This window comes from Phyllopteryx taeniolatus, chromosome 14 (assembly GCF_024500385.1).
Source record: "Phyllopteryx taeniolatus isolate TA_2022b chromosome 14, UOR_Ptae_1.2, whole genome shotgun sequence".
Classification (NCBI taxonomy): domain Eukaryota; kingdom Metazoa; phylum Chordata; class Actinopteri; order Syngnathiformes; family Syngnathidae; genus Phyllopteryx; species Phyllopteryx taeniolatus.
In genome coordinates, this window is record NC_084515.1 from 24,241,440 (window position 1) to 24,269,431 (window position 27,992).

At 41.1% G+C, this 27,992-nt stretch overlaps 1 protein-coding gene across 2 annotated transcripts in view; it reads right to left on the reverse strand.

The window, feature by feature from the left end:
• adcy8 (adenylate cyclase 8 (brain)) overlaps positions 1-27,992 on the reverse strand; it is a 63,331-nt gene that overhangs the window by 29,725 nt on the left and 5,614 nt on the right. For both annotated transcript variants that reach the window (XM_061796414.1, XM_061796415.1), the window contains exons 2-4: positions 9,178-9,327; positions 1,055-1,185; positions 776-887 (exon numbers count right to left, since the gene is read on the reverse strand). In XM_061796414.1, coding sequence (XP_061652398.1) covers positions 776-887; positions 1,055-1,185; positions 9,178-9,327 — 393 coding nt within the window. The remainder of the gene's footprint in view (positions 1-775; positions 888-1,054; positions 1,186-9,177; positions 9,328-27,992) is intronic.

Genomic DNA, 27,992 nt, shown 5'->3' on the forward strand with positions numbered 1-27,992 from the left:
TTGGAGATTTTTGGAGAAAAAAGTACAAATATGGTGAGAATATTTATTATCATTATCCATCCATCCATCCATTTTCTGAGCCGCTTCTCCTCACTAGGGTCGCGGGGGTGCTGGAGCCTATCCCAGCTGTCATCGGGCAGGAGGCGGGGTACACCCTGAACTGGTTGCCAGCCAATCGCAGTCAGGTAAAATTAATTTTTAATTAAATTAAAATGATTAAAAATAAATTTTAAAAACGCAGGCACGGGGAGAACATGCAAACTCCACACAGGCGAGGCCGGATTTGAATCAGAACTGTGATGCAGATGTGCTAACCAGTCACCCAGGTGTGAATCATTTCCCGTGCATGAGCCCCTCAGTCACACTGCCCCGCAGCCTCGCCCTGACCTTTTACCTGGGGCTTCAGGAGCTTTTCAGAAACTATTTTGGAATATCCACGTCTGAAAAATAAAAAAATTCCAATCCTGCATTTGCTAACAACAGGGCAGGAGATTAACAAACAAAAGCAGAGTGAAGGGCAGCTGAGAGGATTCCGAAGCAACGTGGAATACAAACATTTCTGCTCGACAGGTACGTTTATCAACTCTTTTTGAGTTTTAACCGATTATCCATTTCCCCAAAAATCTCATTTAAAATCTTGCTATGATTTTAAAACTACAAACTCCTACTTTAATACTTGCATCTTTCTTGTTTCGAAAGACGAGGAGGTGGACAAACATACAAAAAACAGACATACACACACACACACACACACGGAGACAATCGTTGTGCTCACGTGTGCGAGGCGGTCAAAGCGTGCAAAAAGCTCGTTCAACATCCGCACGAGCTCCTGAGCCGACAGCGTCGTGGAAAGATTTGTGAAGCCTTTGACGTCTGCGAAAAGAATGCTGGATAAAACACGGAAATGTCACTTGAGTGTTCACCTGGGACACAATCTTTACATTTCACATTCACCTCAACCACAACAAGTGGCACGGTGCTCGTAGCACACGTCCCACAATGTAGCCCAATGGCTGTTTTCTTGTGGCGTTCGTTAGTGCTCAGGGAGTCTAACCTGACATTCTCGTAGCGGTGGATGTAGATCCGATGGAATTGATGCTGGAGGTGCTCGTCCTCCACGTTGGTCATGTCGTTGATCATTTCCAGAACCACGAAGCGAGGCAGAACGGACAGAACCAGACGCTCCTGGGAACGCAAAGTCAACAATGCAAATATTCATTTTTATTGCAGTTTTCAGTCGCAGGATGCAAACAATGCCAATGATGCAAAACATTTGCGGCGAGTGCGTGTTGAGAAGTTTTGAGGTAAACAAACAACAGGGATTTTCTTCTCATAGACGAACAGCTACAAAAGTCCACCAGAATTCAGGTAATGACCGCATTGGATCTGGATCTGAATTTTTATGTCCAATTTATTGCACAACCCCATTAGATCTGGATCTGAATGGTTCAGTCTCGTTTACGACTATGCTGCATCTGCAGCATAGATCTGAATTTTAAAGTCCAGTTCACTACCACATTGGACCTGGAGCTAAACATTTCAGTCCAGTTTACGACTATGCTGAATCGGGATCTGAACTTTTCAGGTCAAGTTTACGACAGCATTGGATCTGGATCTGAAGTGTTCAGTCCAATTCATGACCACATTTGTTTTTTTGCCTTTAATGTCCATCTGTGGTTTGTTTTTAAAGTCCTTTATAAATAAACTTGAGTTGAGCACATTAGATCTGGATCTGAACTTTTACATCTGGTTTATGATGACAATGAATCTGGATCTAAAATGATCTGGATCTGAAGATGGTCCAGTACATGTCCACCCTGTATTTGGATCCAAAATCTATCTTAGGTAATGGTGAAGGTGTACGATCTAAATACCTGTAAGTTTGACTTCTTCCTTTCGGACTAGCAGTACACTGTGTTTCCGCGTGGTATATTTATAATGCAAATTTAGTTTTTTTTGTACTGCATGTTTTAAAAAAAACTTCAATCCAAACTTTTAAGCCCAGTTTACAACCAAACCGCAAGTAAAGCTGAACATTTAAGTTTCATTTACAACCACGTTGAACCTGAATCTGACTGGAGCTGAACATATCCCAGTCATCAAACATACATCCCACCGAAGTCGGCCAGTCATCAAAAGCTCCATCGCCCTGATGTTATAGGGACAGTGTTTTGTCATTGGCAATATGTCGCTGAGGTGTGAGCATTTAATCGAAAATTACCACCACACGACGTCTGAACGATTAACGCTGGAGCGCCAGCCAGCGTTGTTCTGCTCCATTCACTCCGCTGATTTGCTAAGTGCTGCATTCACTTGCACAAGGTGCGTTGAATATTCTACTACTATATCACCCCACAGAACAACAACACAGGTCGTTTCGGTACATTTTACGATGAAAAACAATACTGACTTAAAAAACGATTTTGTGTCTGTAAGGAAGATACAGATTTCAGATTAAGACACTTTATTTATACAAATCTCCAGCAAAAACAAGAGAAAATACAATTAATGAACATCAATAACAATGATAATAGTAATAATACATTTATTTTATAGAGCACTTTTAAAGGGTACTCCAAGACGCTTTACAAATAAAATAAAATGTTAGGATAAAAACAATTAGAAACAAAATAAAATAAAGACAGGAATAAAACATGGCAGATCTATACATTAAAAGCAGTTTGGAAGAGGTGGGTTTTCAGTTGGGATTTGAAGGTGGAAAGATCTGAACAGTCGCATAGCGGTTTTGGGAGCAGATTTCAGTGGGTGGGAGCAGAGATGACGAAGGCTACGTCCCCCCAGGTTCAATGCTTGGTCCGGTGAGGTGGAGAAAGAAGGTTATTGTCGGCAGAGTGGAGGATACAGGAGGGGGAGTGGTGGTGGAGGAGGTCGGAAAAATAGGAGGGGGCTTGTTTATGGAGGGCTTTGTGAGTGAGCGTTAGGGTTAAGGTTAGCCCTAGCCCTAACCCTAATCCTCTGTACTGGATGCGTTGTGGAATGGGGAGCCAATGGAGTTTCTGAAGGAAAGGGGTGGTGTTGTCTCGTGAGCGGGTGTGAGTGAGCAAGTGGGCAGCTGAGTTATACTGAAATGTATTGAGAAGGTTGGTGGATGAGCTGAGGAGGATGCTGTTGCAGGAGCCAAGTCTTGAATTGATGAAATCATGGATCAGAGTTTCAGCTGCAGTGAAGGAAAATGATGGGTGAAGACGGGCAATATTCTTGAGGTGGAAGAAAGCTGTTTTTGTGATGTTGTTGATGTGGGTCTCAAAGGTGAGGTCAAAGACTCCTAGGTTGCGGATGTGAGGGAAGGGAACCAGTGTGGTGTTGTCAACAAAGAGGCAGAAGTTACTGGTGTGTTTGGTGAGGAAATTGGGACCAATGCTTAATCTATCGGACTTATTGCAGTTGAGTTGAAGAAAGTTGGCTTGCATCCAGGACCTGATGTCAGTGAGGCAGTTCGTAAAAATGGAGTAGGTCGAGGAAGTCATTGATTCAGCATAGTAGTGGAAATGGAGGCCTTGACGACGAATGATGTTTCCGAGGGTGAGTATGTAAAGGATGAACAGAAGAGGACCAAGCACCAAGCCCTGGGGGATGCCTTGGGACAGAGGGGCAGGAGATGAGGTGCCATTGTTGATATTGATGAATTGTTGACGGTCAGAGAGATATGATTTGTACCAGGAGAGGGCAGCACCACATAACAGTAAAATCAGCCCAGATTCCTCCTCTGACAACCTGCAGAAGGTGGGAAAAAAAAAACCCCACTACTGAGCACATCACTTCAATATCTCATGTCATTGTGTAAGTTAAAGTAAGTTGTGTTAAAACAGAACAAAGTGTGGGGGGAAAAAACTGTGGAATTGAAAGGTGATTTATACAGTAATGAAAGAATTATCACAAAACATTGCTGGCTAGTAAATAAGATAAACATCAATTTATATTATGTGGTATTAGTCCGTGAAAATCACAAACAGCTGGTCGAGTTACCTTACATGTGCGGTAGCCAGGATGGATAGGGGCTCCTGGCACACTCGGTTTGTTCCTATAGTAACACACAAATTAATTATTTGTGACAACATTGTCATTTTCTGCCAATTTAATTGAAATGATAACTTACCTGGAAAATGCAGGTGGCGAACGGCGTCTTGGTACTTTGATTAATACGGCTGTGAACAATTGGTGCTGCTGCTACACTAAGACCGGTAAATTCCTACCCACACAACACGGGATTGTTCAGCCAAGCGAGACAAGTCGATGTAAAACAGACCTTGATGAGATGTTTAATGAATCTGGGAAATACATGCTTTTCAGCCGATGCTTGTCAGATGTAAAGCAACTGCCAGCCGACGTACCTTCCTACGACTTGACGTCGGTGCAACGCATGTTTGCGGACTGGGATCAGTCTAGTTTACAATTATGCTGGGTCTGGATCTGAACTTTTAAGGTCCAATTTACAACCAAAGTGAATCTATACTTTAACTTTTTAGTACAGTTTGATTTAAATGGATCTGAGTCCGAACTTAAAAGTCCAGTTTACGGACACACTGAAACTTGATTGTTACTTTTAAGTCCAGTTTACAACCACATTGGATCTGGATCTGAACTTTTCAGCCCACTTATGACCAAACTGGATCTGGATCTGAAATTCCAGTTTATGATTTCCATGGATCTGGATCTGACTCGAGCTGAACTATGAAGTCCAGTTTACGATCACATTGGGTCTGCATTTGAACTTTTGAGTTCAATTTACAACCACAATAGATCTGGGTCAGAAGTGATAACTGCAGTTTAATAACACAATGAATCTGGATCCGAAAAGATCTGGATTTACTTTAAAGTCCAGTTATGATCAAATTGGGTCTGAATATGGTCCAGTATATGACCATCCTGTATTTGGATCTGAACTTTAAAGTCAAGTTCATGACCACATTGGCTCTACTGGAGATCTGAACTTTTAAGTCCAGTTTACGTGGCAAGGTGTATCAGATCTGAACTTTTAAGTACAGTTTGGAATCTTAATATGGTCCAGTTTATGACCGCCCTGTATTTGTATCTGAACATTTAATCCCTGTTTACAACTAAACTGAATCTAGATCAGATCTTTTAAATCCAGTTTATGATTTAAATGGATCTGGGTCTGGAGTCATAACCACATTGGATTTGGATCTGAATGCTTCAATCCAGTTTACGACTATGCTGGATCAGGATCACAACTATTTCTGACTACAATAAAATGATTCGGAAAATATCTGGATCTGAACATATCTGGAGCGGAATTTTAATCCAGTTTACAATCAAATTGGATAGGAATATGGTCCAGTTAATGATCACCCTGTATTTGGAGATGAACTTTAAAGCCCAGTTTACATCTGAACTGACGAGATCCAAACCTTTTCGTCTACTTTATGATTTAAATGGCTCTGGATTCTAACTGTTAATTCCAGTTTACAGACATACTGAATCTGTATTGTAACTTCAATGTCCATTATACAGCCACATTGGATCTGGATTGGAACTTTCAGACCAGTAATGACCAAACTGCATCTGGATCTTTTTGAGTGCCGTTTAGGACATTCATGCATCAGGATATGAGCATTTAAATTCAGTTTACAATCACAACAGATCTGAAACGGAACTGTTAAGTGCCGTTTATGATCACATTGAATATGGATCTGGAACCACATTGGCTCAGGAAGGGAACTTTTTAAGTCCAGTGTGTGATTTCCATGGATCTGGATCGGATTTTGAGGACCCTCGTGAAAACAATAAGGAAAAGAATTTCTAGATTGACAGAATGACTCATCTTCTCTACACCTCCCCCCAAAACTCTTCACTGTGAATGGCTCTTATTAAAGCCACACCTGTTCTTTCCATTTCAGCCATGGCTGAGCTTCTCACGCCCCGAGGCTTCCAGGAAACAAGATGGTGGAAAAGCTTTCTGCACCTCACCCTACGTCCACTTCACTGCGTAAACAAACGCCACTCACTCACTCACTCACTCACTCAGTGTGTGTGCGTGTGTGTGCGTGTGTGTGAGAGTGTGTGTGTGTGCGTGAGTGTGCTTTCGTGTGAATGTGTGACAGCAGATCGATGTGGCGTCCATGTTTGTTTCCCGTCAGCAGGCTCATTAGTAGCAGTCGCTAACATTGTGGGCTGTCAACACAAATACATCAATCGCTATGCACATCAAACTTGTCGGTACGCCACATCTCATCGCTATTGGACAGAAAGTGCACCGCACCCGTTTATGGGTGTGTATGTGTGTATATGTACACTTATGTTTGTGTGCACCAAAAGATAAATAAGCAAAATCAACAACTTAGTTGTTCATTTTCAGCTTCAATATACAGGTTCTCTTACCAGATCCCCGACTTATTCGTATCACTGATTTGAGGATTTTTGCTATTCGCGGTCGGGCCCGGTCGCTTTTACAAATAACGGGGGTCCACTGTATATACTGTATGTATAAAACTAGCGATGCTACTAACGATTCTTTTGGTATTCGATTAAGATGTAAAATTATTTCCCCCGATTAATTGATGCATCAGACAAAAAAAAAAAAGCATTTTTAACATTTCCATCTGTTTTTTCAAAAACAGGACATTATTTCAACTTGACAGCGCCAAAAGTGCAGAAGCATAAATTGATTATGATTCAACTACTACTTTGGTCTGTACAATCAGTCAGAAAATGGGCAAAAAATGTTGATCACTGATTGCCAAAGTAAAAACGGATGTTTGTAAATGTCTTACTTTGATTCAACACAAAGATACTCAGTCTGCTTTCATGGAGGACTATTTTAATAATTTGAGAATATTTACTGTTGACAGGCTAAAATTCTGAGGATTTGGACAATGTTAAGTTTGATAAGGTCTCTTAATGACTAATCGATCGGTTGTTGATTAATTTGTAATCGATTAGTTGTCGATTAATAGATAAATTGTTACACATATATAGAGATGTAAAACTATATATGTATTCTAAACATGAGGATTAGATTAAGATGAAACAAGCTTTAACCAAAGAAGTGGACTTGAAAGTTTAAACTGATTAAAATTTATTTGATTTTGGAGAAAAAACATTTTTTAAGGCCATAACATTCAGCCATACTTTCTGTTTCTCGTGCTTGAATTATTATTTATTATTATAATACCAAATAAGCTTTTAAACTGTTTTCTTTCCAACTTTTTGCCCCACGCACTACCTTGCATCTACTGCCACATAAGTAGAAAATTGTCTTTACTTTTTTCTTTACATAAGTCCTTCCCTATTGTAAAAATTCACATTTATCAAAAGACGATCCCTTAAAATTTTAAATATTCAACAATTTTACATAAAACGAGCCATCAAACTACATTTATCCAAATGTTAATCGTCTCTTACTGTACATAAGGTTGTACAGGTGATGAAAGGTGAACTGGGGAAAATATTTCTGGCTTGGAAGCACATACCTTGGGTCAAATGTTTCCAACATACAGTAAACTATATTGCCAAAAGTATTCGTGCACCCATCCAAATAATGGGAATCAGGTGTTCCAATCATTTCCATGGCCACAGGTGTATAAAACCAAACACCTAGACTGTTTTTCCAAACATTTGTGAAAGAATGAGTCGATTTCAGGAGCTCAGTGAATTCCAGCATGGAACTAACTGTGATAGCATGCCACCTCTGCAACAAGTCCAGTCGTGAAATTTCCTCCCTCCTAAATATTCCACAGTCGACTGTCAGCTGTATTATAACGTGGAAGCGTTTGGGGACAACAGCAACTCAGCCACAAAGGGGTAGGCCATGTAAACTGACAGAGCAGGGTCAGCGGATGCTGAGGCGCATAGTGCGAAGAGGTCGCCAACAGTGACTCTGCCGAGTCACTCGCTACAGACCTCCAAACTTCATGCGGCCTTCAGATTAGCTCAAGATCATTCTGCAGAGAGCTTCATGGAAGGGGTTTCCATGGCCGAGCAGATGCATCCAAGCCATGCAACACCAAGTCCAGTGCAAAGCGTTGGATGCAGTGGTGTAAAGCACGGCGTCATCGGACTCTAGAGTAGTGGAGACGCGTTCTCTGGAGTGACTAATTACGCTTCTTCATCTGGCAATCTGATGGACGAGTCTGGGTTTGGTGCATGCCAGGAGAAAGGTCTTTGTCTGACTCCAATGTGGCAAGTGTAAAGTGTGGTGGAGGGGTGATTATGGTGTGTGGTTGTTTTTCAGGAGCTGGGCTTGGCCCCTTAGTTGCAGTGGAAGGAACTGTGAATGCTTCAGCATACCAAGAGATTTCGGACAATTCCATGCTCCCAACTTTGTGAAAACAGTTTTGGAGCTAGCCCTTTCCTCTACCACCATGAATGTGCAACAGTGCACAAAGCAAGGTCCATAAAGACATAGATATCAGAGTCTGGTGTGGATGAACTTGACTGGCCTGCACAGAGTCATGACCTCAACCCGACAGAAGGCCTTTGAAGACCAGGCCTTCTCGTCCAACATCACTGTGTGACCTCACGAAAGCGCTTCTGGAAGAATGGTCAAACATTCCCAAGAACACACTCCTAAAACCTTGTGGACAGCCTTCCCAGAAGAGTTGAAGCACAAAGGGTGGACCGACGTCAAATTGAATCCTATGGATTAGTAATGGGATGTCACTTAAGTTCATATGTGAGTCAAGGCAGGTTGAGCAAATACTTTTGGCAATATAGTGTATATATATGAATGACTGCTCTTGCACAAGGTATAAATGACATGAAAACAGAAATATGATTCCCACTCATTACGTCTTTTTCTTAGCAGGAATTAAAGTGGCTTTTTGGAAAAAATAGTCACTAGACAGGTAAAGAAAAGTGATTAAATATAGCGACGAAAAGGCTCAGTTGTCAACACCGATTGTGCTTTTGTAAACCCTGCCCCTCTTTGTTCACAGCTATTTTGTTAGTGTAAGCAGTTTCCAGCCAATCGTTGAAAGGTTTTTCCATAAACTCAAATTACGGTAACCAATAAAATCGATTAATCACCTACCCCTACATTCAAAGCAGTACGACTAAAAAATGTGTATTGCCATGATTTCCTCCATGAAAATAATTTTGCAGCTGCAATTTTGGTCCCTGTTTCACAATTTTTTTCCAGATGAGACATGATATCTCAACTCCATCTTCTGAAGGTGATGTTTGGAGGAAAGATCTGACCTGTCTCTGGTTCTCCGTCTCCAGACGCAGCCTGGCCTCAATGCAGCGTTGCGTTTCTAAGAAGGCCTGACGCTGGGCACGGTCCGACAGGTAGCTGATGAATATCCCGGCCGTGTTCATGCACATGAACAGAACCGTCTGGGCTGCCAACTGCAACGCATAAGCAACAAAGTAGCTTAGCTTAATATGTTTAGCATCACTGCAAACTGATTTTATGTTAGTATGCTATTACCACTACCATTGCTATTACCACAGGAGGCTCTGTGGAGGTGGTTTGTTTGTGTTGAATAATTTACTACTGAATACAGTCATTTATGGAATATGGGTTCATGATTGTGTACATGCTAGAGGCATAGTGTTGATGCTTTATGATCCTCTCCGTTTGAAGTGCTTTACCACCATCTTGTGGCATCTATATGCAATTACAAACCCCAACACGTTTAGGCACCTGACACTCGAACAGAGTATGTAGAGTGCTGTGAAAAAGTTTTTGGGGTCATTTTTGTAGGCCGCCCACTCATGGGAAGGTTCACCAATGTTCCATGTATTGTTCATTTGTGGCTAATGGTTTGCTGGAGTCCTAAAGCTTTACAAATGGCTCTGTAAACCTTTCTAGACTGATACATAGATGTAAATTATTTTATTTCTCATCTGTTCTTGAATTTCTTTGGATTGTGGCATTTTGTCACAGCTTTTTAAAATGTTTTGGCCAACCTCTTTTTGTCAAACATCTTCTATTTAAGTGATTTCTCGATTGAACAGGTCTGGAGGTAATCAGGCTTGAGTGTGGTCAGTGAATTTTTTTTTATTAGCCACAATTAATTCATGATTTAACAAGGGGGGTAATTACTTTGCCACACAGAGCCAGGTGGCTTTGAATAGTTTTTCCCCCTTTAATAAATAAAATAACCATTTAAAAACTGAATTTTATGTTTATTTGGTGTATATTTACATTTGATTGTTGCTCTTAAACATTTATTTGAGCTATGCGGTGAGTCAGCGTCACTCACAGCACATTTTTTTGTTGTATATCTGTAAATAAATTCGAATTTTTTTTATCCAAAGCCCTTTGTCAGTCGTGTTTTTTTGCCTTATAGTTTGAGGTGTCTCAACAGCCAAATATTAGCGTCAAAGTCTGATTTGTTTGACATCTTTTCACTTAAGCTCGTGTTGTCCGCTATTTGGACAGAAAGCACTTTTGGTGAAACCAACCCATGTTCTATTGCTGATTACAGTAATTTCTCGTGTATAATGCGCATTTTTTTCTCCCCAAAATTGTCAAAAGGCAATAGTGCGCATTATACATAGGTATAGGGGCAAATGGCTGGCGACCAGTTCTCGTCCGAAGATAGGCTGCAGGACTGCCTAGTGAGGATAAGCGGTACAGAAAATGGATGGATGGATAGAAAAAACTTTCACATTTTATAAATGTATGCCACCATCTAGTGGTTATGAAAAAGCTGTACACTTTCATTCCAAAATGCCACCGCCACCTAGTGGTTATATAAAAAAAGTGTAGCCTACACTTTCATTCCAATATAACAGGGGTAGGTATGACTGCATATATGTACAGTTGTGCTTATAAATTTACATACCCTGGCAAAATTTGTGAAATATAGTTTTTTTTTTTAATATGACTGACTGAACAACAAGCATCATTAATTTTTTATGGTTGTTTTGTTTAATGATAATTCTTTTCCTGAAATGCTTGACCGTTTAATTTGAATCACATTCAAATAAAATTAAATGTGTCTCGCTTGGTCCTGCATGTTTTCTTTGAAGAATTGTACCCATTTTACAAATTCTGCCTGGGTAATCAAACATATGAGCACAACTGTGTGTTTTCTAATTTAATAAATAAAAGTAGGGCTGTGAATTTCAAAAGAAGAGCAAGTAAATAAAAAAGAAATAAAGTGTTCAAATAAAGTGCTTAACTTCAGAATAATTATTTGAAAAAAACCTAACAAAATACAGATAATACATCATGTTTTGATCATATGGGTAGAAGCAAAATCATGCATTGTAAAAATGCATTATACATAGGTAGAAGGGTTTTTCAGAATTTTGGCGCCGCGTATTATACATGGGTGCGCATTATACACAAGAAATTGCGGTACCAAACAACAGAAAAAGCTAGAAACAAACTTTTTGTTTCAAGTGAAAGAAGAGAGTCTGCTCTTTCTTTTGTTATGGTCAGTGCTTACATTGTCACAGAACACATTCTGTCAGTCTTGAAACATTAGTCAAACTACTCAAAAGTCAAAAATTTAAAATGTGGGGAACAATGCTGAAAATGACTGCCAGTCACTGAGGTAATGTGGCTTTTAATTTTTTTAAACCATTTATTTTACTGTGTTCTTGATTTGGATTTTGGCTTTGTTCTTGACATGAAGAACCAAGAGAAGTGGCATCGTTTACCGTAAAAACATCAACGGGCGGCTGCTAATTTTGGATGTGGCTCAAAAGGAGTAAAAAGGTTACACACTATGTAACCAAAACAGAACACTTGACTTGAGACTAGATCAGAGTTTGTCTTTGTGCGGACTAAACACCAAAAGTGTTTACATTCATTTATTTTTACCAATGATGATTTGAAGTCTTTAGGTTGTTTGTTCAACATGTTGGCTGAGATGGCCAGAGGACATGACACACAACCTCCTCCATCCCACCACTGTTTGAGGGGAAAGATGATGTAACACAATGTAAACAGCCTCACTGGCTCCTGAGGGTAATCAGCACGGTGGACAAGTGCGGGCAGGTCTTTTTCTAGTTTTCATGCCAAATGTCATCCAGGACACTCATGCTGGCCCACAAGAGGCATCTAACTGTTACATTAGCGATTCAAAACACACACACACACACACACACACACATGCACACACACACACACACGCACACACACCAGCTGTCACCAAACTGACTCAATAAATAATAACCTTAAATGTTGTGTGATGCCGACACCTAAAATCCTTGTTTAACGACATCTTCAATGTCAATCGGTAATTGAGGGCCTGCAGCAAATGGATTTACAGTGTAAAGTTGCCGCCCACGTAGCAATTGGACCAGTTTTGAACTTGGAATTTTCTCTCCAGCATGTCATGGGGCCTCCTTCCGGTGGGACGTTCCCGGAACACCTCACCGGGGAGGCGTCCGGGAGGCATCCTAACCAGATGCCCGAGTTACCTCATCTAGCTCGTCTCTATGCGGAGGAGCAGCGGCTCTTTGAACCCTTACAGGATGACCAAGCTTCTCACCCTCACTCTAAGGGAGAGACCGGACACCGTGTGGCGGAAACTAATTTCGGGCGCTTGTATCTGCAATCTTGTTCTTTTGGTTACGACCCCCACATCTCGTGACCTTAGGTGAGGGTAGGAACATAGATCAACGGGTAAATCAAAAGCTTTGGCTTTTGGCTCAGCTATTTCAGCTCTTCACCATGACAGACTGATACAGAGTCCGCATCACTGCAGACGCTGGACCGATACGCCTGTCAATCTCCCGCTCCGTTCTTCCCTCACTCGTGAACAAGACCCCGAAATACTTGAACTCCTACACTTGGGGTAGGATCTCCTCCTCGACCCTGCAAGGGCACTTCACTCTTTTCCTACTGAGGAGCAAGGCCTCAGATTTGGAGGTACTGATTTTCATCCCACGCCTTGTCCAAGTCCAAAAAACACATGTAGACTGGTTCAGGGAACTGCCATGCACCCTCAAAGATCCTGCTGAGGGTATAGAGCTGGTCCACTCTTCCACGGACAGGATGCTCCTCCTGAATCTGTGATTTGACGGACCCACTTCTCCAGAACCCCTGAATAGACCATACCAGGGAGGCTGAAGAGCATGATCTGCCACAACTTCCGGCCCCCCTTCTAAAAAATGGGGACCACCACCCCGGTCTGTCAATCCAGAGGCACTGTTTTAACTACCTCGTTGACCTCAGCCCCAGGCATAGGTGAACCCGCCTCAGCGTCCACAGACTCTCCTTAATCATGGGAAAGCATGTAGGTGGAATTGAGGCAGTTTTCAAAGTAATCGGCCCACCAGCTCACAACATCCCCAGTTGAGGTTAGCAGCACCCCGTCCCCACTAGACACAGTGTTGATGGTGCACTGATTCCCCCTCCTGAGACGCCAAATGGTGGACCGATTGTGGGATTGAAGGTCAGGGCCATTCAATGTTGGTTTTCGGCCTTGCCGCTTACATCCAGAATTTTTCCAGATTGTCTGAATCTTTTGATGATGTTACGGCCGTATATCATGAAAAATCCCTAAATTCCTTGCAATTGTACTTTGAGAAACGTTGCGCTTAAGCAGTTTGACTATTTGCTCACGCAGTTGTTTACTAAGTGGTGAACCTTGCCCTATCCTTGCTTGTGAACAACTGAGCCTTTCGGAGATGATCCTCTTATCATTACACACACATGTCTCCAATTACCCTGTTCACCTATGCAATGTTCCAAACAGGTGTTTTTTTTTTAACATTCCTCAACTTTCCCAGTCTTTTGTTACCCCTGCAGGCATCAAATTTAAAAGGATATATCTGTAAAAGCAATAAACTTCATCAGTTTGAACATTAAATATCTTGTCTTTGTAGTGCATTCAATTGAATATAGGTTGACAGCATTTGCAAATCATTGTATTCTGTTTTTAATCTGTGTTTTACACGTCTCAACTTCATGCATTGGAATTGGGGTTTTTTATATCGCACAACAGCCGCAGATGTAACAAAGCGCTGTAAACAAAACATAAAAGAATACAATCATAAACAACCAAAACAAAATCTTCCTCTCCAATCAAAAAAAAAACACCATTGCTCCCTTCACAGTTTTATTTCCTCTTGTTGCACATTGGAACTTCATTGGAACTGAGATTTGTAGGAAAATCTACTTTTTAATGATCCGCATGTAGCCAATCAATACATGTCGGAAGAAAAAGAACATTCAGGATTGGAACACAAACATGTTGGTAAATTCACACTGGTGACGTTGGAGCAGGTGGCGACTGGTCGCCGACCAGTCGACAGTGGGCGGCGGGCCTCCGCAGCAGAATGGCACACATGAAAAAGCAAACAAGTGTATTTATTTCACATTCGCATGCCGTGTGGGAGGATGAGAGGATCACCCCGGTCTTCAAGACGCACACAAATGCACACGCGCACACATGCCCCCTGAGGGCATTACGGTGTGCTACTCTGTGTTATTGCCAATCTCTCCCAAGACACTGATTCAATTTCTTTGCTGCGCCCCTGAAGGTCTGGGCCCCCAAAGGCCAGGCCCGCCCACGAGACGCAAATGAAAAAGCACACAAGCTGCAGCGTTTTGTTTTGGAACACGGCACGTGCTCGTTAGAGGCAAACGCTACCCAGGAGGATATTTTTAACAAGGACTCATTAGTAGCAGGAACATGTTACAAGAAAAATAAGTTAACAATAGACACGCCAATCACGTCAGACACTCTTATGTTTCAACAAGTAATTTAAAAAATTTTATTTTTTTACAGTGAACCATGACAGTGTTTTTACCAATCGTTTTTTACAAGTTTTTACAGTATACACTGGAGCCTTTAGATCCAAGTGAGCCGACGAGTTTTTCAAGATACGAGGCGTCGTCGGTCCGATTTTTTATTTTTTTTGCTTTACCTTGATAGCACAAACTTGAGGTACGAGTGTGATATGATGGCATTGAACTCACTTCAACTCACTTCACAACAAGCAGAGGTTTGGCAGATAGAATTAGTAAACACTTCTTCACAAAAGGGTGTCGTTAACTGTCAAACTAAACATTAAACATAGAATTCCATAGTGTCTGCTTAAAAACAAACAAACAGATAGCTTAGCCTTTCAGCCCACAAGCTCAATGCTAATGCTAATTAGCATTTATGTTGCGGCGCTTTAACCCTTTAAGCAACATATTGAACACACACTGTCCAGCAACACGTGTGAACAGACAATATGAAAGTACTCACAGTCAGTATTATTTATCCTCTGCGTAGAACGACTAAAATTAGTGCTGTGCTGATGAGGAGAGAGGACTTGAGACATCTCAATGAATGGTATATTCGCCTGTCTTCCTTATAACTGTACTGCCCCCAGGTGGCCAAGGTGGGCACATGAGAAAGAGCTGCACAATGGCCATTCAATTGATGCAGTGTGGCAAAAAATGTTTCCTTTGTTTGAATCCTGTTTAATTTTGTCATAGCTGTAGGTTTTTATATAGTACAATATTATGGAGGGCTATTTTTTCTCATTAAAATACACATAAAAACAATTGGTGTTTTTTGGGGGGAAGGCTGGAACAAATTATTGGCATTTCCATTCTTTTCAATTAGTGTTTTGAGTCATGACCTTGGTCATGGAATCAGTCAAAAATGTCATAAAAATGAATTTTTTTTAGCAAATTTCTTATTTTTTTTACAGGTTGCAACCTCACTCGTCTGGTACATTTATTCCAAATCAAATCATTTGTAAGCAACTACAGTACGTTTTTAGGGCATTTTTGCAAGATGAGTTTGACATGATATTAACATATTTTGGGAAAATTATGAATATGTTTTCGAGTAAGTTTGAGGTTGACACTATTAATATATGTTTGAGGTTGACACTATTAATATATGCAATTATAAACACAAATTTACACTATTCCCGTCAGGGCCTGTTCCTTAACCCCCTGACTGTATATTCTTTATTATGGTTTCATCAAACAACATCAGGATGATCCGGACTGACCCGGACCTCATCACCATGGCGACAACTCACACACACACACACGCACACGCACTAACATGACCCCTCAAACATTAGTGCCACGAACACGCATCCAAGCAACAATCCTCATGTCATGCAGAATATTCTTCAAAGTGGTACAGTTTGAAACATCAAGCCTGCAGATAATGATTCACGCTCACGTGAACGCATGCTAAAGATGCTAAGTGTTTGTTTTTGAGCTGCGGGGGCAGTGGGGGAGGTAATTCACTCACACTGAGTGGAGGAGATAAACCACAACACAAGCATCTGAAGAGGAAGAATGCAAATACACAAGAAGGTGAAATATGAGATGCATATTTTTGTGAATATGATCGGTGGTCTTAATATACTGGACCTAGATAGTTCCTAAAAATGCCTTTTTAGTGATCAGTGAGTAGGGAACGAGTGAATGATTACAAACACAGCGACTGCATTCGAAATCATTCATCATTTCTTACACCCGAATCACTATAAATGTATTTTTATACAGTCGACTACTTATTTGACTCTAGGGCTGAAAGGATTAATCGTTTTTCCCTCATCACTCTAAAGGAATTTTTACATAGTGGTCTGTATAGTTGACGCTAGGGCTGAAACGATTTATCAAATACTCCCTAATCGCTACAATAGGAATTTTATATAGTGGACTACATAGTGGAGTCTAGGGCTGAAACGATTAATCAAACATTCCTCAATCACTTTATAAGGATTCATAAATAGTGGATTGTATAGTTAACTCTTGTTTGAAATCATTAATCAAATACGCACTAATAACTATAACTGTATTTTTATATAGTGGACTATATAGTTGACTCTTAGGTCTGAAACGATTAATCAAATACTCCCTAATCATTACATGGTGATTTTTATATAGTGGACTATACAGTTGTCGCTAGAGCTGAAATTATTTATCAAATACTCCCTAATCACTACAATAGGAATTGGAATAGTGGACTATATAGTGGACTCAAGGGCTGAAACGATTAATCAAACACTCCTTAATCACTTTATAAGGATTTTTATATAATGGACTGTATAGTGGAGTCTTGGGCTGGAACAGTTAATCAAATACTCACTTATCACTTCAGAGGGATTTTTATATAGTCGGACATACAGTTGACTTTTGGGCTAAAACGATTAATCGAATATTCCCTAACCAGTCCGGTTTCCTCCTACATTCTAAGAACTGACAACTCTAAATTGCCCATAGGTGTGAAGGTGAGTGCGAATGGTTGTTTGTCTATATGTGTCCTGCGATTGGCTGGCGACCAAATCAGGATGTACCCCGGCCGTTCTCTCACCCAATGTTAGCTGAGATAGGCACCAGCACGCTCGCGGCCCTGGTGAGAATGAGCGGTACGGAAAATGGATGGATGGATGGATGGATGATTCCGAACACAGAATGTCTGGGACAGACGGAAGCTGCAGAAATATGTTTCAATTGTCAACTACAGTGGATATAAAAAAGCCTACATATTCCTGTTCTTATGATGTAAAAAAATATAGCAAGTTCAATCCTTTCTCTTTAACTCTTTTCACCATTAATGTGACCTATAACATTAAAAACTCCATTGATTTTTTTGTGTTCACCTGTCACCAGTGTACAATAAGTGCCTCTGATGAACTCCAAATAAAGTTCAGGTGTTCTAGTAGGCTTTTCTTGACATTTTTGTCCTTATATCTCGTAGCACAAGCCATTGTCTACAGAGCTTCCACTGCGTCAATTTATTTATTGTTTTATGATTAATGTATGTTACAAAATAAATACAAAGCACTTAATGTCCATCTGTTCTGCTGTTTTGCTCTATTTACAATTATATTAAGGATATTTATATGTAACACTTCATGCATTTATTTTGTGCAGTAAAATTCAAACCACCAATAGAAAACAATGATTCTGTTTTGTGGGATACACTGTGGACACAACATGCGGGATAACCTAATGTATACTCACTACACATTCTGACAGCACAACAAAATGGTCACCCCACTAGGCCCCAATATAGAGAATAAGCAGGGAATCCCAACACAGCCAAGGAGACATGATGCAATCTGATGCCAGCGTTTGCCATCATCTTCTTCTTCTTCAGACAAGTTTTTACATGCGAGGATTTGTGGAGCTTAGTGTGGCAAACATGGTCTGCTTGGACCGGCTCATGTCTGTTGTTGACCTTTGACCAGCCGTGGCACTAAGCCACGACGCACTCCAGCACACCACAAAGATGGCTGCCAGCGAGGCTGTGATCGGTCACTTTTTGGAGGACGAACACGATTTACACACGAGAATCATCTGCAGGTTTATGCAAGTCAATTTTCCAAAGTCAAAAGCCTTTTTCGGTGCTTTTTTTGGCGGATCGACTCGATTCGTTAAATATGACCACAAGGAGTGGTTGGTACGGACTCAATATTTTGCCAATTCACATTGGTGTCCTTGCAGTGGAAGGACAATGTCATTTGGTTGCGCTAATGCATCATTAAGCTGGTTTGCTGATCGCCAATAGACCCCACAAAGGAAGAAGAAGTAGTAGAAGAAGAAGAAGAAGAAGAAGAAGAAGAAGAAGAAGAAGAAGGAAGGACAATACATTAGGTGCAGTCTCATTGCTGCATTTTCCATGTCTGCAAGGTTATGTAGACAGCAAATTTTATTGTATTATTATACACTACAATACTGTTGAGTGCAACTTTTCTTGGAAAAATACACTTAATATTTATTATTATTATTATTATTATTATTATATTTATATTTATATTTATAATGAACTTCGCTGTTTTTTTTGGGGGGATGGGGGGGCTGGAACAGATTAATTGTATTCCCATTCATTTTAATAGGGAAAGATCATTTGAGATGTAAGTGTTTTCATTCTGGAAAATACATCATTGTTTTTCTAAAATAATGGACTTCATTCTGTAAAGATTTCTCATTTTATTTTGAAAAAAAAAAATACCGCTCATTCTTGGAATATTACGCCTCTTGGTAAAAAACAAAACAAAAAAAACAACAACTTATAAATTATACTTTCAATTTTTTAGGTTGTGATTCAATTGAATTTTGATTCTTTAGGGTGTAATTCGATTCGATATTGAGTTCAACTCTTTGATGTCGACACATTACTAGAAATTCACATACAGATTACCTGTTGACAGTTTTAAGTGTTGACAGTGTTAACATTTATTTTCATGCCCATGTGAACATACGATGTGTTATGTGACCTCACATTTTTGAGGGATGAAACAGTTTAATAATAACTTGATTGTGCATATGGAGTAGAAAAGTAAAATAAATGTAGCCTTTATTTGCCCAGGTAAGACAATTGAGAACAGACCTGGCTTTAGACAGCAGGTACAATAATGTATTTCTTGGACACAAATTCCTGAAGTAAAGATTTGCCACAATTGTGCCACTTTATCAATATTCCGTCCTCCGCCTCCAGTGTTATCTCTCGACAGTAGACATTTCCATGTGTGTGCGTGCGTGTGCAAACGTGCGAGGAGCAGCTGGGAGAGTGAGGCCTCCCGCTGGCAGCACTAGTCTGTGCCGTATCAACGCTGGCGAAGGGGGGCTTGAAGGCGGGGTGGCGATTAGACTGGGCTTGGCACGCCGGCCGGGATTGGGAACGCCGACCGCGCCAAGGTTTTCCTTCCGACGGGATAAGATGTTATGGCTCAAATCCCTGCGGAACACGTGAAAACGGCAGAGACAGAGCGGAGCGCTCGCTAATGTCGGAGGATTATTGTAAAAATCTGGAGTGCGGCCTTCCATTTTGGAGTTTGCATGTTCTTCCCTCATTTCAAAAACACGTTATTTTCATTGAAGACTAAATCGCAGTTGTGGCCCACAAAAACAACTCGTATCTTGAAAAATTTGTAAGTCAGGCCACTCGTATTTCAAGGCAGCACTGTAGTTTGACAAGTTAAGGACTTCCATCCATGTCATCTTTGTCAACGCCGATTCTGATTGGCTAAAAATGTCTGACACTTTGAGGTTGTAGCGCCACCTGCTGCTTTGGCAGGCACTCGACATCCCATCAACATGCCCAAAAAGGAAAATGTGCCGCTTCAGTCGTCTCGAGCGGCAGCCGGCAACGCCCACGGAGGCAAGCTGCGATGGAGACAGACTCGGCCGGGGATGAGGAGGCGTCACGTCAAACTGACTGGTCGCCCAATATGCTGCCGGACAGATGGACACTTTGTGATTAGAACACAATTTGTCAGCGTCTTTGTGTGTACAAGACACAACGTTCCCAGCATCTTTGTAGGCTTGCAACTTTGTGGCAACACTTCATTTCCCCAAACTTCTGTCCAACTCCCACATTTTCTTTTCAATCCCTGAGTGCCCCAATACTTTTGCCAACATTTTTTTTCTTTTTCTGTTCATGCTTTTCTTCATAATTTTTCCCTCCCAGTTTGTGTCCCAATACGGTAGTTTTGTCCAAATTTGCTTCACTTTACGTTTATGTCCCAATACTTTTGTCCACATTTTTTTCAATTTTTTGTTTGTGTCCGTACAGTTTTGTCCACATTTGTTCTACTTCCTGTTTACGTCCCAATAATTTTCCCCACATTTTTTCATTTTTCACTTCCAATAGGCATCCCAATACTTTTGTCCATATTTTTTTTCCACTCTTTGTATGTCCCAATACTTTTATCCACATTGTTTCCCCCTCCACCTTTTGTGTCACAATACTTTTGTCCTTGTTTTATTTTTGCTTCCTATTTATGTCCCAATACTTTTGTTCACATTTTTCATTTTTCACTTCCAGTAGTCATCCCAATACTTACACGTACATGTTTTTCAATTCCTTTTTATGTCCCAACACATTTGTCCACATATTTTTTTGTGTCCCAAAAATGTTGTCTTGCAGCTGCATGATGGGAGTTTTGGTACCTTTTGGGCTTCTGTCTATGTGACACTGCCTGCTTCTAATCTTTCATTGTGCTTTTTAAAAATATATATATATTTTTTTTTTTTTCGCTTGACCTGTCCCACAAGGACACACGTAAACAAGTTAGCCTGGGGGCTAAGTGTGAGGTTCTTTTGGATCCCCGAGGAGAGGGACAGCAGCCAGCGGGATGAGAGAAACCATCTGAAATGTAGTCACCGACTACTCAGGTCCTGGGAGACGGCGTGTCGCCAGTCAGAAGTGGGAATAGAAAACCAAGAATAGAAAACCAGCAGACATGCCAAGTGCACCCCAGCGCTAATGGATGCCATTCAGTGCCTTTTAGCAGCTTTTCGGGAGTTCTTACAGAAGACAATTTTTCCAAGGACCCGCCCAATCCGAATGCCAATTAACTCTTTGACGGCCAGTCATTTTTACCTCTAGAAATTACCCAACAATTTGCAGCCGCTTTAATTGGGTCAATTTAAACCACATATTTTGGGTGAAGAATACCTTAATTCAATAACTATAAAATACTTACAAAACTTGGATAAAGTGTCCCACTCATTTGTGATTGCATTCCAACCACAGCGGCCAAGTTGGGGTGGGGGCGGTGTTATTTACAGTGTACCAAAAGAAAGAGAAGACTCTTTGTTTCTACCTCTGATTTCTCATGGAGATTTTGCTGTACCCTCTCAATAAAAGCATTTATTTTTATGAGGCATTAGGGTAACAAATTCACATCAGTTCCAACTGGGAAGTGATCTTTTTTTGGGGGGGGGGTATTTGAATCATATCTGAAAATCGAACTAGCTCTAGCTCAAAACATGGCCGTGCGACTTCCGATCAGTTTTGCGCTGGGTCATAAATAACCTACACAAGCATATGAGGACTGTCCACCCATCAGTGCAATGGGAGGAAAAAAGACAAAATTGAACATAATAATCAACGTGCCACTGTTTCGACTGCATGGTGTTGTTTTTTTTACATTAGTAATTAATTTTGCGCAATTTGCATTCACTCTTTGAGCTTCATCATCTTTTCTCACCAAAGCGACACACATTTTCTCATACCTCCCGAGACACATATTCTTTTATAGCATAAATATACATACTCTGTTCGATTGTCAGTTTGCTTTCACTTGCCCGACTTCCAACGTGTTGGCATTTCTCGCTCTCATAATCGACGTGACAAACCCCAATCTTAGTCATCAACTCAAAAACGGTGCTAATCTCAAATCTAAAGCAAAGCTACAGCGCAATCATCAGTGCAGTGGTTTACAAACCCAAATTTCACAGACAAGCTGGGCGAGACCCTCTTCCATGGCTACCTATTGTAAAAACGTACTCGACCGATATATACTTCGGTGGCAGTAAAGGGTTGGATTCCCGAATCTGACGAATCTAAACGTCCATGGCAGTGAATGAGGCAAACGTAAGTATGCGTATCCCTAAATGCCACAGCAATTAAAATGTTGTAATTTTATAAGAGGGCGGAATGGTGGATGACTAGTTAGTATAGCTGCCTCACAGTTCTGAGGAGCGGGGTTCAAATCCCGGCCCCGCCTGTGTGGAGTTTGCATGTTCTCCCTGTACCTGCGTGGGTTTTCTCCGGGTATTTCGGTTTCTTCCCACATCCAAAAAACATGCATGGGAGGTTGATTGAAGACTCTAAATTGCCCGTAGGTGTGAATGTGAATGTGAGTGTGAATGGTCGTTTGTCTATATGTGCCCTGCGATTGGATGGCGACCAGTTCAGAGTGTACCCCTGATGATAGCTGGGATAGGCTCCAGCACGCCCGCGACCCTAGTGAGGAGAAGCGGCTCAGAAAATGGATGAATGGATGGAAGTCATAATTTTTTAAGAAAAAAAAAAAGTAAGTACATTTTATTAATATACTGCAGTACTTTTCTTCACATGGTTAAAATTCAAATGGGACAGAGGCACTAATCCATAATTTTTACGCACACTTGTGAGGTGAACGATGTGGAAGAGGCACGTTTTAGTTTGAAAAACCTGAAGGGCTTCCCTTTCAACTGAAAAACCTCTTATACATGCAAGTGATATCCTCGTAAAATACGCTAGTAAAACACTTTTACATACGCTACTGAAACACAGACACACACAACTGAAATGCTCTCACACATCATTCTGAAATACATTCGCTGACTGAAATACATTTTTCAGTCGTATGTATGAGAGTTTTTTAAACTGATTTATGCCCCTCTTGGTTCCGTGTGGTCCAACAGAGCACAGATGCTCGCCTTCCACGGGCGGCGACCTGCTGTTTTTCCACATTTCAAAGAGATAAGCGTAATCCCGCCGTAATCTCATTAAACACTGACCCGGACGGGCGCTATGAATAGATTACCACTGGGAGATAATCCCGCCTGAAATCATGGTCAATGTGGAGGATAAAAACAAATCAGACGCACCCCGGAAGCCTCAAAGCTTCATCATATGTTAGCATGTGCACCGCCACCTGGAGGGGGCGCCCACACGACATGTGCCCACTCTAGAAATAGTCTTCTTGTTTGTCATCCCATGTTAGCGTTGACTGACATTTGCCTTCTGTTTGCACTTTATAGAGCTGGAAGAAAATTAGTTACAAAAAGACAGCCCGTCTCTTGCTGGAGATCTTTGCTGCCCACATGCAATGACTAAAATTCACATTTTTGTCAATTTAGCTAGTGAGGATAAGCGGTACAGAAAATGGATGGATGGCTGGATAGCTAATTTACTGTGTCCTTTTGTGGGGCTACTTCTGATAGACATGTCTACCAATTTTCATGTTGCTAAGTCAAACTGGCTTCAGGGGGCTGAATCTTCCAAACATTTGAAGAACCCTTACGGCTGCTTCAAAACAAAATGACAGCCTTCCTGTTTTGCTTTGTTTTTCAGGCATGGCTTCTCGAGAATTTTTTGTGGGTAGACTCATGACCGACGAAATTTCATGTAGCTTGGTCAAACTGGGGCTGAATTTTCAGAATCCATCTAACAGAAGTTCCCTTTTGAAGAACATCAGGCAAAAATGAGCCTAAAATGGTCAAAGCAAACTGGCTGACTTCCTATGTGTTTTCAGGCATAACTTCTTGAGACTTTTTTGTGGGTCTACCCATTAGAGATATGCCTACCAAATTGCATGTAGCTCAGTCAAACTGGTTTCAGGGGGTGTATTTTCAAAATCTGCCAAGTTTGTCTTTGAAGGTCCTCTGGAAAATTCAAATCCAAATATCAGACAACCAGAATCTTTTCAGGCAGGGCTTCTTGACATTTTGTGGGTCAACCCATTATAGACATGCCACCAAATGTCATTCAAATTGGCTTGGGGGGCAGAATTGTCAAAGAAACTCATGGGCGGCTGCTGCAACTATCGTGTTCCGTTTTTCATGGGAAGTCATCAATATTCGCCACCATGCTCTGCCCACACGCATTGACAAAAACTTAACTGTCAATTTAGCCTTGCCCATCTGTCTTGGATATGTGTTTGTAATTAAGTAGCTATGGGACAAAATCTCTTAATGGGTTTGTCTTTGAAAGAACACCTGGAAATGGCCAAAATGGCCCTTACATTTGCCGCTTCAAAGCAAAATGGCAGACATCCTGTATTTTTCAGGTGACTTCTTGAGACTTTTTGTTGGTCTCCTCCTAATAGCCACGACTGCCAAATTTCAAGTTGCTTAGTCAAACTGTCCTAAATGGCTGTATTTTCCGAAAAAAAAACAAAAATCATGAGCGGCTAATAGTCTCTCTTTGCCTTTGATTGAGCCCTGACAAATTGGCTGAAAACGGTTGCTTCAAAGCAAAATGACAAACTATTTGTGTTTCTTTGAGGCACTGCGTTTTTTGTGGGTCTACTCATTATAGACAGACCTACCAAAATTTAAGTTGATAAGTCTAACTGGCTCTGGGGGCTGAATTTTGAAAACGTTCCTGAGCTTCTATGTATACAAGAGTTTTGTGTTTTATAGCTAGTCATCAAGCTTCGCTGCCCCCACGTAACGACAAAAACGTAAGTCTTTCTCAATTTAGCGTCTTCCATCAGTCTAGTATACGTGGTTCAAATTTGGTAACAATCTGACAAAATCTTGAGGATTTGTCTTCAACGAACACCTGGAAATAGCCAAAATGAGCCTAACATGGCAGACTTCCTTTGTGTTTTCAAAGGGGGTTTCTTAAGACTTTTTATGTGCCTACTCATGATAGACAAGTCTACCAAGTTTCATGTTGCCATGTCAAACTAAAATTGGGGGCTGAACCTTCAAAATCTCTCTAGGGCGAGTTTATCTTCAGGACCTCAAGAAATGGTCAAAATGAGCCCAACATGGCCACCTACAAAACCAAAATGGCAGATTTCCTGTGTGTTTTCTAGTATGGCTTCTTGAGACTTTTTTGTGGGTCAACTCAAGATGGACATGCCTACCAAATTTCACATTGTTAAGTCAAACTTATTTCTGGGGCTGACTTTTCCAAAATCTCTCTAATTTCTCTCAAATTAGTTTTTGAAGGAACCCTGGAATAATGAGCATAAAATGGCTGCTTCAAAGCAAAATGGCAGATTTCCAGTGTCTTTTCAGACATGGACCGTTGGGACTGAACAATGTGTCCAAAAAGATTTCCATTTGTCACTTAAAATGCCATTGACAAAGTCTGTCAGTTCCAGAATTGGCCACTGTTGTTTACTGGCGCTGTGGTGCAATGCAGGCAGAGAATCGGACTGACATATTTCCAGGTCACAGATATACAATATGACTACATCAAATTGCCTATGTGGCGCCCATGTTGAATGTGGGGCATTGACGTGGCGGGCATGTGATGATGGTTCTATCTTTTGTCTATTGTGAGTAGAGCGTGGCAGAGAGAGAGAGAGAGAGAGAGGCATGGCTCTGGGGAATACAAAACACAAGTCTTTGGCATCTGGAACATGCTATTTTTGGTAGAGTAACATTTTTTTTTTGTCAAGCCGTTCACCTTTGGCAACAGTTTTGGAACTGGAAAACACACTAATTCCTCGCAGCTCATGAAAGTGATGGGTCTATGATGAGAACTGTACGTCAACATAGTCACCATGACCAAGCACACCGGTAAATTTGGATAAAATTTGAAACTTTCAAACATTTTCAAGCTTTTTTTTTTTAATTTTTTTTTTTTTTTTTACCATAACCTACCATTAATGTTTTTGGAGTGTGCTAGGAAACTGGATTACCAAGAGAAAACCCATGCACTGGGTGAACATGCAAACTCGACGCAGGAGGGCCAGAGCCTGGATTTGAACCACACAAAACTTTGAGGCAGATGTGCTAATCAGTTGTTCACTGTGCCGCAAGGTCAAGTACAATAAATAATAATATAACGATGAAATTCTAATAAGAGGGGGGGGGGGGGGGGGGGGGGGGGATAAATGTAAGTTAAAAGGTAAATAAAATATTGAATAAAAGCTAAATTAAAAAGGTGATTATTTTTTTTCTCTTAAAAACATGAATGTTCTCTGCAGCCTTGAGGTGCTCGGACAGGCTGTTCCACAGCAGTGGACCGTGAAACTGGAACGATGCCTCACAGTGTATGTGTGTCCTGAGTTTGGGAATAACTAAAAGGGCCAGAGCCGGAGGATCTCAGGGTCCGCGAGGGTTTATAGGGTAAAAGCAACTCTGAGCGTTAAGAACGGCCAAATCATTAAGCCTGGATAAAATATTAATATATCTGATAGTGTCAATCTTTCCTCTGAAGTGGACTGGAAAATCGTCACAGAGAGAGTTAGTTGGGCATAAAGGGAAGCTGTTAAAATCACAATTCAATCAATGATTAATAGTAGAAAATAAAACTTGAAAATTATTGCTCTGGGAAAATATGCATTTTTAGTATCTTTTACGGTCTTATTATAAGATTTAAGTTGATCACAATATTCGATAATTGGTCTTAGTCTTATTCTGCCTCCAATTTCTCCCTGCCACCCTGCAGCTTCTTTTTACCTTCGTTTTTATCACATCAGTTCTCCATGGGGATTTAGTTTTCGTTGAAGGACATCTCTACCAAATTTCAAGTTGTTCAGTGAAACTGGATTCAGGGGCTGAATTTTTTAAATCCCGGACAAGATCGTCTTGAAAATGAGCCTAAAATGCCTGTGTTAAATCCAAATTGCAGGCTTTCTCCGTCTTTTCAGGCACGTCTTCTTGACACTTTTTTTTTTGTTTGTCTACTCATGATAGACGCGATGCCAAATTTCATGCAGCTTAGTGAAACTGGCTGCGGGGTCTTGTTTTTAGCAACAAACCCCGAGTTGATTAGCGAGGCGACGTTGACATTTTAAAGGAGACACTTGGGGCACGTGGCTTGGCGCCTTAATGAAGACGGATGACTGTGAAAGCTGGAAGCCCTGTGCTCTTCTTCACCTGCCCCGCCTCATCACGCTCAACCTTGGAACCTTCCTGCCAAAAGTGTCCGCAGAGATGCAGCTGAAGGTGGCCAGACAATCGATAGGTTTCCACCCGCGACAGGTCGGACCAGCTCCAAGGCACAGAGCTGCCGAATTAATATGGGAGTGGGGCATAATGCTTGTCTTTGCATCTACGGCAGAGAAAGAGGCCCAAAAAATAAGCCATATCGAATTTTAAATAAAACTCCATGCATGACACACAACAACACAAACAGCAGACAACTTTGACGAATATTTGGAATCCATTGATCAGCATTAGCGTGGAGTCATCAACATAAAAACGCAAGATTGACAGAGTGATGGATTATTTCCCGCATTGTCCCGATTGTGGTGGCTCGCTAAAAGCTTATTTTATTTACAGACATTTTTTTTTGGGACGTGCCTGCGAGGTCACGGCACGGACACTAAAAGCTTCATAAAACATTTAACACGGTTGAGTGCACGTCGGCGAGCAGACACGTCGTCGCGCTTACGAGGAGGACGAGGATGAGGGAAGGAGCTTGCGGTTGAGTCCCCGCTACCGATCCTTGGCGCGGAGCGACTGGAGACGTCTGAATGACAAGCGGAGGTCAAATATCAGCACGGTGCCACGCTACACCGCGCGGAAACATGAGCGCTTTTATGCATCCGGCTTTAAATAGCCAACCAGACTAAAAGAGATTCACACAGGGCAGGACAATACGGCCCGAAAAATAAAATCTCCATTTTTTATTTTTTTTTATTTTCTTTGAACAAAATATCTTCCTATATTGAACAAAGAT